The sequence below is a fragment of the Strongylocentrotus purpuratus genome, unplaced genomic scaffold (assembly GCF_000002235.5).
Source record: "Strongylocentrotus purpuratus isolate Spur 01 unplaced genomic scaffold, Spur_5.0 spur5_scaffold_16, whole genome shotgun sequence".
NCBI lineage: Eukaryota > Metazoa > Echinodermata > Echinoidea > Camarodonta > Strongylocentrotidae > Strongylocentrotus > Strongylocentrotus purpuratus.
Window position 1 is genome coordinate 9,071,658 of NW_022145601.1, and position 13,247 is coordinate 9,084,904.

Here is a 13,247-nt window from a genome sequence, read left to right on the forward strand (position 1 = left end):
CCTGGCCAAACTAGTACAGACAGCCTTTAAGGCAATTTTTTTGATACCATACATACCCTGTATTTTTTGCGGCACCTTCTTTGAGAAAAGAGAGATGATGGACACGGCTAAGAACGCTAGACCAGATACTTGGATGCCACAGCATATGATGAACATTGGCAGGTTCTTAGATACATTGCCTTGTGGAGAGATAGGAAGAAAAGGAGAAACTCAGTTCAGGGGGGCATTTCACAGAACTTGTCATCAGTGACAAATGACAGTTGTTGTTATAAGCTACTGAAATCCTTGCTTCTGATTGGTTATCAGCAGATTTGTCAATGACTTTTGTCAATTGTCATTGAAACAAAGCTTTGTGAAACAGGCCCTGTATTTCCAATTTCATTATAGGAAACTACTACTACTAATAATAATAATCTGGATTTATATGGTGCTTAATATAATACACCGTCTCTAAGCCCTTTAACAATATTATTACCCCGGTCATTGGATTAATTCATGCACAACAATGTGCACCATCTCCACTCCCTGGGGAGTTATCCTACCTATTGTCACCATGAGGGCGTATGTCAATTACTAACACAAAGGATACACATGCATCTGCCAAAGATGTGTATATCAAAGCCCATCACACAATATGCATTCTGACGATGGATAGTCGACCTGTTCGAAACGTCGAGCCATTATATTATTGAAAAACAAGTAAGTTTCATCCATGACTGTGGTGGTTTACTGAATCTCCCATTCACCAACTCATCAATTGCCCATGCGCATACATCTGAATAATCATGAATCTGTATATGATTACCAATAATTAAGATTCATAACACTGATCTATATAAGTCATTGCTTGGTGACCTTTGATAATAAAAATAATAATAATAGCTCGTTCTTACATAGCGCTTTTCAGGACCGAAGGCCCTCTCAAAGCGCTTTACAGAAATATATATTATTACCCCGGTCATCGAATTCAGGCTTAGGCTTACCCGCACACAATGTATGCACATTCTTCACTCCCTGGGAAGCATTCAAGCCAGGCGTTGTTTTCACAAGCGCACACTTGCTAATCTATCTAAGCACATTAGCTTTCCATAGGGTATCCATTTAACACCTGGGGGGAGAGTGGCAAATGTAGATCAATGTCTTGCCAAAGGACATTAGTGCAGCGGTGGGACTTGAACCGCGGACCTTGTGATCCACAGTCCAGTGACATATCCACTCATCTACGACACCTCTAATGACTTTGCCCCTTGAAGATGTGTGATTTCTTGAGTCATTCATTTTCTCTACCTTTATAATGGGCTAGTTTTGTTTCTCACCGGGTATCAATCGAGGAACGAAGATGGCAAGCAATCCTAGCGATAGTGTCTCGATGATAAGACCTATGAGAAGGATCATCCGATCAGAAACCCTCTTGCTCATTACCTTCACCACTACAAAGAAAAACAGGAGCTGAAAACAAGATGGACAGAAAAACAGTTTTAAGTTTCTAAATTAGATATGATTTAACTTGGTACCACACAACCCTAGCGACACTGTTTTGATGATTGAAACAGCTACTTTCTTGCCACCAAGAAGAAAATCAAGAGCTGAAAACTAGATGGATCTCCGACTGGCGCAGTCAAAAATGATGGCTCTGCCATAGAGCGATTTTACAAACCAAAACAGAAGCAATTTTTGAAAATTGAAGTATGCTTGTAATCCATTAACAGGTTCTCAGAATATCATGATTACAAGCTATTTTTCATAAACATGAATTACCCTTTGATCTTTGACATCATGACCCTAAATGTAATCACTTCATTGGCTTTGCAAGATACATACTTGTCCTGAGTTTGATAGTAATCCATCCCTCATTTTTATCGATAATGCATTCACAAGCTATTTTTGCATACATAATGAGCTCCATGACCTTCAACATTGTGACCCCAAAATCCAATCATTTCATTGGTTCTGCAAGATACATACATGACCCAAGTTTGGCGGGAATCCATTAACCGATTCTTGAGAAACACAATCAAGCGCTATTTTGGCATACATAATGAGCCCTGTGACCTTTCACCTTGTGACCCCCAATTCTACTCAGTTCATTGGCTCTGCAAGTTACATACACAACCTAATTTTGGTAGGAATCCATAGATCGGTTCTTGAGATAACGCGATCACAAGAACGGGACGTACGGACCGACAACCCGAAAACATAATGCCTCCGGCTACTTTGTAGCCGTGGCATAAAAATCAAGGGTGGACAAAACAGTGTTGAACATGTACACTTCTGAGGGAAACCTCATTGGGAACAAACATACATACGGGTGGTATTATTTCTTGATCCAATGAAATAGGAACGTTTAAAACTGACTTTAAATTGACTGACTCACCTCAACTCCACAAACACAGTAAAAAATACTGTTATCAATTTCAGTGAAGTTTAGATAATGCTCATTCAGTGGCACCACAGCAGTCTGTAAAGAAACAGAAGAAAAGAAATAATTCAAACTATTTTTACAAACAATAATAGAAAGATCAAACAAGAACTTACCGTTTGAAGTTTGATCTTTATTTCATGAGAGACTAGTAGGAAGAAATTACATGAGAATAATCTGTAAACAAGCTTTGTTTCTCGAAAGAAACAATTCCATAGGACAAAGAAAAAGTGGAATTTTTACATAAATTTTGACTGCTCTGAGAAGTTACTTCTCAGTAAAACCATGCATGCAAAGAAGTGATATGACTGCGCATGTGAGGGATGGGTTCTCATGGGCGCTCTTACAGAGACTCATGAAATAAAATATACAAATATTTACTGCTTTGAGGGGCACAGTTCAAACTATTGCTCAAGGTGACCCCGATACTGTACTGTACCCCTGGACAAATTCAAGGGGCATAGAGTAGACCGAGATCGCCAAATATTATAGTTTTAACAGTTACCCCCAAAATATGAATTTTTATGTTATCATTCATGTGAATATTTGGAACTTTTATCATGAAGACTTTTGGTTTGAATATCCAAAATAATTGGTATTGCAAAGTCTGATCAAAGTCTAATCCCAAAGTGTGCATTGGGGCTTACTTGTAGCTTTTAACATTAAAGGGAAATCCAACCTTGATAGCAGAAAAAAGAAAGAAAAGCATACACCTGTACTTCTGAAAGTTTGAATGAAATAGCACAACAAATTATGCATTTTTGAAAGTTGCAGTTACTATAAAAGGTAAGAGTTCTTCAAATTGGCTGAATCGGTTATGTCTCTGGTATTTAGGGACAAACAATTTTCCATTTGTTCCAACACACAAAATGACTAAAATGCTGATCTTTCAAAAAATGTTAGACTCTGGATAGTACTTTTTTTTCAGAGGGCCTGTAATAATATATTCTTCATAATATATTATGAGTAGTGCCTCAAGGATGAATACACTTGGGAGAAAAAAAAAATTGGTGATATGTGTGTACATGACAAACAGGAGAGGTATCCGTCACTATATAACAATCCACGGACAAAATTATCAATATGAGAGTCATATAGCCGTAGTGATCTCATATTTCAAACATTCATAACTTTCTTACTATTGTTCAGACTTATTTGTTATTTCACACTTTCGCCATTCTGTTTCTCTGTTTTTTTTCTGCTTTCATTTAAAAGAATTTATTACAAGGGTTGGATTGCTCTTAAATGCACTACACAGAGATGCCAACCTCTTGACACAAAAAAACAGACTGAGTATCTTAAAAAATCAGATTTTGGAGAGAAAAATCAGATTTTCACGAAAAACTCAACACTACCAATGGCCGGTTGGCCCCAGACCCAGTAAAATTTCAGAAAAATGTGATACTGGTACGTATGGTCAAGTAAAATGTTTGCCCTTTCATTAAAATTTTAAAAGAAAATTGTAAAGCAAAGTTTTTGTAGGGGTTGCAGGGATTTACTTGTACATATTTCTATGCGATTCTGTAGTTTTTATGGGTATACAAAAAAAAAAATTAAAAAAAAAAAATTTAAAAAAAAAAAAAGTTTTTTGTTGTTGTTGAAAAATCATATTTTAAGAGGTTATATCGTATTATCATATTCCACTCTTATTATCATACTAAATACGATTAAATTGTACTGGTTGGCATCTCTGACTACAGAATGTGCCCGGAAATAAAATGGAATATAATGAATATAATCATCCGTACCTCTAACCCTGGCTGATTAAAGTAAAACACAAACTGTACGGCAAGAAGAACTACAATCTCCTCTGTAAGGCATTCTGTGGAGATAAAACATAGATTTATAAATATGCATCATTATCAATCAATCAAACGATTCATTGTACAAGCACGAAACATCAGCGAGAGGGTTACAATAAATTCATATTGTATCAGCTGGACAAATATTGCTTTGTCAAATGTTTGTTGTTGTATATTATCGGGTTATGTAATAACTATAAACAACACAAACAAATAACCCTGATATATATAAAATCATGTATATGTCTTTTAACTTTGTTTGTTATTTCATGTATTTGTAATCATTTTTTGTGTACAGGGCCTCTCAGAAAAACAGTATTAATACTGAGAGAGTCACCCTGTGTAAATAAAACGAATAAATAAATAAATAAATAAAAAAAATTATGAACTGCCCTAACAATTGACCCAATCTCAAATATGATGTTCGATGGTTGATGGCGACCATCCTCCCACACAGCGCAGGTCAGCACATAAGCAGATAGGATACCCAGGAAGACGATAAGACAAGGTTTCTTTCAACTTTCATAGAAAAAGTACAGCTGTGACAACTAATTCCTTAATTTAATAAACGATTGTTCAGGTTTCATGAACTCCCATGATGATTTGATGAGATCTTTGTACATGTAAGCACCATCATAATCTGTAACTTGTGGTTTATTGGCTCCAAAACTATAATTTCTATCAGACTTTCCAGTTCCTGAAACATTGTTTTTGCATGGGAATGTAAAGTGCCTTCGCCAAATATACCCATGGGCAGTGCTGCCCTCTATGGCCAAATACTGTAGATGCAGTAACGTGATTTATCCCCCTTGATAACCTAGAGTCATTAATATCATATTTTAGTCATGTAGGTCCATGTATGACATGATACCTCACGACAGAGTTGCCAATAGGAAGTTCCTTGTATTCTTAGTTCAAGTTAAGGTTCAAGTTTATTTGTTCCACATTTTACCAAAAATATAGACATATACAAACATATAAAATAATCATTATACAATACATGTAGTATATCAATGATTCTCAATTTATATAATAGGTAAGTAGAATGTGAGGAACCCATTTATTAAAGTGACCTATTAGTGATCTCAAATTCCAAAAGTTTATAACTTATTTTCTGATTTACATATATTTCCAGCTGCCATTACTTCTTTTCTCAAATTTTTCAGTTCCCACTGAGATCAACTTTGAGTAGAAGTAGTTTCTTTCCCTTTAATACTCTCAATTTAGACCATTATTTTCAGGCCCAAACAATCTGAAACCCTCAACCATGAACATACAGGGCCTCTTATGCAACAGAGATAATCCCTATTTGCATTTAGATAATGCTGACATGTCCTTCAATACATTTATTTCACAAGAAGATATAATATAATCCCCTGTGGCTGTGGTAGACCTCCTATTACAAGACACTACTAGACTACCGACAAGTTTTTGTTATGAAATGTCTTCAAAAGTTGCTAACATACATGAAGTTTACTAACTTTGAAGGGGTGAATCTGTGGCATTTTTGGTAGGATTGTCTCAACATTGGAACCAAAACAATGGAACCATGCCACTTCACACACATAAAAATCCTTCCTTCAATACCGAACAGTTAATTTGCTGATGAACTTTAAACGAAAAAATATGACAGTTCTGCAGTATCACTTCCTGAAAGATTCTACATATATCATTGTAAATTCCCACTTTAACCCGTTCAGCTCGGCATTATTCAGCCTGATAGCCACCTCACAAACGAGATTAAAAATCGAACACGCCGTACCGTGAGACCGCTCAGCGCGCGCCACAATGCGTGTGCGTTCAAGCGGCCAGAGGCTTCGACTAACGGGAACCTAGCGCATGCGCAGATCATTTGCCAATCTGGTCTTGTCATGTCGAGAACACGTTGCACGGCCGTTCTCTGCTGTGCTCCAAGCCTCTCAGTTCTTTCAGCTCTTTCGTAGGGTTTTCTTCTTCGTTATCTTTTCTTCTTCTTCTTCGCCTCATTCTTATTTTGTTCTTCTTCTTTCTCTTTTTATTTAGATACTCAATTTTATGAGAAAAATACACAATTAATAAGAAATTAAGGATTCGAATGTAAATCTCTGTTGCATCATATTCATATGAAATAATTTACCAGCCTAAATTGACGGTTATAATATTATTTTGTCGGACATTATACTATAGCGAAAAGATATAGACATGATAAAATGAAACTAAAGAAGAATCCAGAATGGGGGAGGGTTGGGGTGAAAGGAGAGACAAAATAGAATAATAATAAATAAATACAGTACAGACTATACCGATGTGCCATTTGGAGAGCAAAATAATTAGTTTGTTTTATTTACTAATGTAAAGCGCTTTGAGCATGTTTATGCCATATAAATATCAATATGTATGAATATATTGCCAAATTTTGACAATTGTAGTTTGTAAGTATATATATTGACAAAGTATAAATACAAATAAAACCGACACAGAAATGTCTGCAAGTATTTGGGACCTATATAGAATGTGCGAAAAGAGCTTTGTCTTTGTCTTTGGCCCATCCATGTTCCCACAGCTGAGTTACGTAAGAGGAACAATGAACGTTGCTGAGGGTACGGGTCGTTGTCATGGCTATAAACTCTAAAGAGCGGAAGTAAGGTAAGGGTATAATTGAATAATTGGATGACAGATCTGAGATTATATTATCCAAAAAAAAAGAGAAGAGTATGAATTTACAAATAGTACCAACAAATAGAAGAAAAAAAAAAATAAAGTGAAAGGCGTAAATATTCTAAAAAAAAGAATGAAACGCCGATAATACCAAACAACAACAACAACAACAATGAACTGACTTTGTATTCATGTATAACCCTGCTTTATGTTGTTTTTGGGGAGGGAAGGGTCTTGTTGTTATTGCAGTTGTCGTTGCTGTTTTTAAAATTTTTAAATGGGATCACGTTCCGACATTCTCATAAATAAAAATCATATGACGTAAAGCCAGACTTTACCCTATCTGAAACACTCATTCAAAGACAACAATCATGCACGATAAAGGAATGGCCAAGAATATGTGATAAAGATAAAATGTCACAGACAAATAGATAATTATAAGAAATGATTGTTTCTCTCTCTCTCTTTCTCTCTGTTTATGTGTCTCTCTCTCTCCCTCTATCTCTCACTCGGTCGCTTTCTCTGTCTATCTGCCAATTGTGTTCCGCCGTTTGCTTGTATGCCGGCAACATTCCTTTTTTGAGATAGATTATTATAAAATAATGATGATGTACACACTTTATTATACCTTATATTTATTATAGCGAGCGAAGTGAAAAACGAGCGGCTGATAATATCTAAATGCGAATAATTATATTTCCAAAGTAAAACTTTTGAATGAAAATCTCTGTTGCAACAAATTGATATAAACACTGTTTATTATGCTATATTGACTATACTATTATACGTCGGACATTATACTTCAGCGAAAAGATATCTATATGATAACAAAAAGGACAGACTAAAGGCGACATAAATCGGAGCTGGGGTGGGGGGGGGGGGAGGATGATCGGAGAGACAAAATATCTTATAAATAAATACAGTACGGACTACGTCCAACTTTCTATCTCTCTCGCCCCCTTCCCCCTCCCCTTTCTCTCTCTCTCTCTCTCTCTCTCGCTCGTTCTCTCTTTCTCTTTCTATTTTCGCCTCTCTCTCTCTCTCTCTCTCCCTCTATATGTCTCTCTGTTTATCTGGCAATGTCGTTTTCCATCTTCATCTTTTTTTTATTAAATGTTTTCTATTCCTCCGTTTGCTTGTATGCCGACATCATCTCTTCCTTGAGATTAATTATTATAACGTAATTATCCCTGATAATGTACACATTATACCTTATATTTATTATAGGAAACGAAATAGAGAACGAGCGGCTGATAATGTCGAAATGCGAAGAATATTACTGAACAATAATTATATTTCCAAAGTAAAACTTTTGAATGAAAATTTCTGTTGCATCAAATTTATTGATATAAAAAAAATGTTTAAAATGCTATATTTACAATACTATTATACGTCGGACATTATACTTCAGTGAAAAGATATCTATATGATGAAGGAAAAAAAGGGCAAACTAAAGGGTAAAAAAAAAAATCGGAGCTGGGGGGGGGGGTGATCAGAGAGACAAGTATTATATAAATAAATACAGTACGGACTACGTCCAACTTTCTATCTCTCCCGCCCCTAGCTTTCCCCTCCCCTTTCTCTCTCTCTCTCTCTCTCTCTCCCTCGTTCTCTCTCTCTCTTCCCCCTCTCTCTCTCTGTCTTTCTGTCTATCTGGCAATGTCGTTTTTCATCTTCATCTTTTTTATAATTTTTTCTATTCCTCCATTTGCCTGTACGCCGGCAGCATCTCTTCCTTGAGATTAATTATTATAACGTAATTATCCCTGATGATGTACACATTATATCTTATATTTATTATAGGAAACGAAATAGAGAACGAGCGGCTGATAATGTCGAAATGAGAAGAACATTACCGAACAACAATTATACCAAGTAAAACTTTTGATTGTAAATCCCTGTTGCATCAAACTGATTGATACAAAAATTGTTTATTATGCTATATTGACGGTACTATTATACGTCGGATATTATACTTTAGCCCAAAGATATAAACAAAACAAAACAAAAAAATGGACAGAAAAAATGTGAGCTTGAGGGGGGGGGGGGGGGGGGGGGGGGGGGTCGGTGAGAAAAATATCATAGTAATAAATACAGTACAGACTACGTCCAACTTTCTATCTCCCCCCGCCCCCTCTCTCTCTCCCTCTCTCCCTGTCCGTCTGTCTCTCTGTCTATGTCGTTTTCCATCTTCATCTTCATAATGTTGTCTATTCCGCCATTTGCATGTATGCCGACATCATCCCTTCCTTGAGATTAATTATTATAACATATCCTTGATGTTATACGTCGGACATTATACTTTAGCAAAAAGATATAATCAAACAAAAAGGAGACAAAATAAAGAAGACAAAAAAAAAATCAGAGTTGGGGGGGGGGGGGGTGACCGGAGAGACAAATATCATTAAATATCATTGTACGCATATTTTATTTGTTTTGTATGTAACGGAAAGAGATAAATAAATGACAGAGATTAGAACAAAATCATAATTCATCACAATCATCTCTCTCTCTCTCTCTCTTTCTATCTATTTATCTATCTTTCTCTGTCTGTCTCTGTCTGCCTGTCTCTATCCTCCCCCTTCCCTCTCTGAATACGTCAGGAATTTCGTGAAATTGGAATTGTGCTTCAGTGTATTTTATTTCCGTATCGCGTTGTTGTGTTTGTTTTTGTTTTTCGAAAGGGTGCGGCTAATAAGGAGTTAATCGCAGTAGTATTGGTAGTCTTTTATTTATTCGAAAATAAATGATATTGAAAATATAGTAATTCATTATATTACGGAACAATAAAGAAAGAAGTGCAAACAACGTGATAATTCACTTTATTTGTCTTCGTCTCCATCTGTGTCCTTGTTCAACCTATCGTGTCAATAAAACTTAGATAATCCTCGTTTCATGATCAGTTCTGTAGATGGCATGTACATGCATACATGATAATGATAATGATGATGATGATGATGTAGATGATGCTTACAATATTGTAATAAAATAGTAATAATAATAATAACAATTATTTTCTTCATCTCGCACTCGCTTTTCTTCATTGCCAGAAAACTTGTTTTATGTTGCCTTGCATTTTTTTCAACAATGGTAGCATCTTTGCCCGGGAAAAGTCTCATATTCGTGGCTTTACCGCCGGAGTTGCTCAGGACAAGAGTAATATTCCGTAGGGAGAGAGAGGAAGAGTAAGGGGTCGTTTTTCAGAACATAACATTTGAACATTTCATATGCCCGCTCAAGCCAAGACCGGCTTCAGGTTGATCAAGATATTGTACTTCAACCTGCTCTAAAACTGTTACATGCCCTCGTAAAGGTGTATAAGTTAAGCTATGGTCACAAATCAGAGCAGCGACCGACCGATCAGTAGCCTGCTCGGTCGCTGATGGAATTAGGCATCGCCAAGCGATTAGGTCGGTGCCCGGGCGGCGACCGCCCAGGCACAGGGCGTATTTTGGGCGGCGAGTGAAAAGTGAGCAGGCGCCGGCCAAATTTTAACTCCGCGCTAAAACTTCAGCGGCGACCGGGCGATGCCCTAAAAACGAGCGGTGCCTGGGCGGCCGCCGCTCGGTGGCCGGGCAGCCGCCGGCAGAATTGGTTAAAAAACTCGCCGCTCGGCCGCCGAGCAGGCAACTTTTTGCTAATGTGACCATAGCATTAGAGTGGTTGTTTGTATTGTAATGTAAATTGACCTATTTACGCCTACATCCTCTTCTTTCAAAACGGCAATCTTCCAGAGTAGTTACTTCTTTACATTCTTTTGTTCCCCCTTAGCGTGGGGCAGCTGAGGGAGCCTGGATAAGCCTTTCATAAAAGAGGAGGTCCATACATGAATGATTCGCTAAATTGGTCAAGTTGATAACATGAAAAGCGTATTGTCATGTAAATACAATGACGTAAAAGATAGCTGTGGAGTCAAAACTTTTGAGACGACAGGCTTTATAGATAACTTATGGAAATATCATCGAATGTCGTTGTTTCATATTCTTCATTTTCTACGTCCGATGAATACTCTTCTTCGCTTGATAAGTCCATTTGTATCATATTCATTTTCTGAGTCCGAGTCAAGGATCGCTTCTCGAGCATCTTCAACGCTAAAAATAGGCTTTCTCCGATGACGAGACATTTTGAGAAACTATCTTACATAGATAAAGAGCAGTTATAAGCAAATAATTGAGAACTAATTTGTGCAACCAACTATCATGAAAATCAAAAAGCTGAACTAAATAGTAAAACTCCGACACTTTATAGCACGATAAGTAAATAATAGCCGACAACCTTGAAACGAAACAAAGGGATGGACTATATCAAGACTAGCTAATCTCTCCAATAATAGGTCGGCCCGGTACCCTGTATACGTACGCATGAGTAAACTGAACTGAGAGCGCTAGGTCGAACGAGACTGTAATATACTATAAGCTTTTCAATAATCGGCCCGTTACCATGAATAGGCGTCAATGACCATATAAGGCCAAGGCTCATGCATTGAACGGTGTATCCGCGCGTGCCGAGTACAAAGGTATCCAGAGCGAGTGTGGAATTCGCTGCTTGCAAAATCATTATGTCCGGCTTACACAGTCCTAGGCATAGTAGACCCAGCTAGCTAGCAGCAGCGAATCCGAAAATCTATGAAAATAACGTAAACTGACTTGCATGTGTTCTATACGAATATCCTGAAAGAGGACTCGTGCATTCTCATGCTAAACTTGTAATAAAACAAAAATTACGCATCTACAGTCGGTAAAAAATGAGATGCATGTAGCCAAAGGTTCAAGGTTTGTATACAGGTAGTTTATATTGTATTTAGAAGGTGAATATATGTACTTTTCTGCAATAAAAGAAGCCCTTGCTCGGACCCGAGAAATCTCGGTTCCCGTTTGTGAGTACGTACCTCGGGACCCGAGAAATCTCGGTTCCCGAGTTGAACGGGTTAATAAGGCTCATTAGGAAACCACAGAGTGTTTGTTAATGATGGTATTGTTCTTATTGTTCTGCTTCAAATTTCTGTATCTTATAACATACAGCTCAGTGAATACGTACTAATTCTTTTTTTCCTATAGTTGCCATTCATTTACACATTGAAAAATATGTAATGGCTTTTTTTTCAGCCATTTAATGCACCATAGCTAAACAAGCCTTTCGTCTTGCATCGTTGTCAAATCCCATTTTGCTGAGAAATTTGTTATATTTGAGCTTATTTCTGTACATTATTTACTCTATTAAAACATGTCTGAACTAGTTTGGTCAGGGGGATTAGAGCTGCCTGCAAGGTCACAGACAGATGGTTATCTCATCAAATCAGCTCTCAATTAACATAAGGAAAAGGGGATCATGGGGGACCAACAGTCACTGATTAGGCACTGTTTGCTATATAAAGGGCGCAAGTAGCTGTAAGTAGTGCAGTGGGGCTTTAAGTCTGCCAGCCTCTCAGAGGGCAAACTCGGCTAAGTAGTCTATCTGTACTTGTTGACTTATATTCCCTATATCATTGTGAGGAAGGAAGCCAGCTGATATGCAACAATTTGAATTGTTTTACTCTTAGAAAACCTCAACCTCCACAATTCTGAGCTTTTATGCTTCTCTGTGAACTAATATTTAATTTGCAAGCAACTTAAAAATGGTTCACTCAACAGGCTTTATATTGTCTATAACTAAATACCTGCAGTATACAATCCAATAGGCCTAAATTTAATTTTAACCTTAGTCCCACATACAGTTCTGTATCATAGTTTATGTTTTTTTCAGTATACATGATGTTCTGCAATAATTTGTTATAACTTCTGGAATCTAGTTATATTTTTGCTGGTCAGAATAATTCTGTAATACATGGTGCTTCAAACTGACCAGCTACAAAAAAATTATGACCTTCTATGTTGCAGTTTCAATTAGAATACAATCTTGCTCCACATATAGCACTACTGTACTTATACAAAGTTAGGGACAGTGTTTACAATATCACAAGCGAAAACATCATATCATTGCAACAAACAAACTCACCATTGAGTGACCAGCAGAAACCGGGCGGTTTTTCATCCCCTTCCTCTCCCGTCACGATGCCCCCATTGTGCTGCATGTAGGCCTCATCCTGGGGAAGGGCCGACATGTACTCCCCAGACCCCCCTCCTCCTCCACGTGATATCAACATGGATAGGTAATATTATTATGATAACTTATTATATAACCCAGGGGTGATAGTGAGCACTAAAAAAAAAGGATTCAGGGGGGGGGGGGAATGGCAATCTAACAAGATTGCCCTTTTTGAGTAAGAAAATTGGGGAAAATCTGGAAAATAAGGTGAAAATCTGGAAATAAGGATGAATCCGGAAAATGTTCATCTGAGGGTTCAAGAGAGAGAGAGAAATCCCAAGAGATGGAAAAGCAGTAGACTCCTG

The 13,247-nt window shown here is 37.3% G+C and overlaps 1 protein-coding gene across 1 annotated transcript in view; it reads right to left on the reverse strand.

The window, feature by feature from the left end:
• LOC100893689 overlaps nucleotides 1-13,001 on the reverse strand; it is an 18,945-nt gene extending 5,944 nt beyond the window's left edge. Inside the window, exons 1-5 of the mRNA XM_030986732.1 lie at nucleotides 12,853-13,001; nucleotides 4,168-4,241; nucleotides 2,375-2,458; nucleotides 1,317-1,449; nucleotides 57-179 (exon numbers count right to left, since the gene is read on the reverse strand). Coding sequence (XP_030842592.1) covers nucleotides 57-179; nucleotides 1,317-1,449; nucleotides 2,375-2,458; nucleotides 4,168-4,241; nucleotides 12,853-13,000 — 562 coding nt within the window. The 5' untranslated portion in view covers nucleotide 13,001. The remainder of the gene's footprint in view (nucleotides 1-56; nucleotides 180-1,316; nucleotides 1,450-2,374; nucleotides 2,459-4,167; nucleotides 4,242-12,852) is intronic.
• Nucleotides 13,002-13,247: the final 246 nt, after the last annotated feature.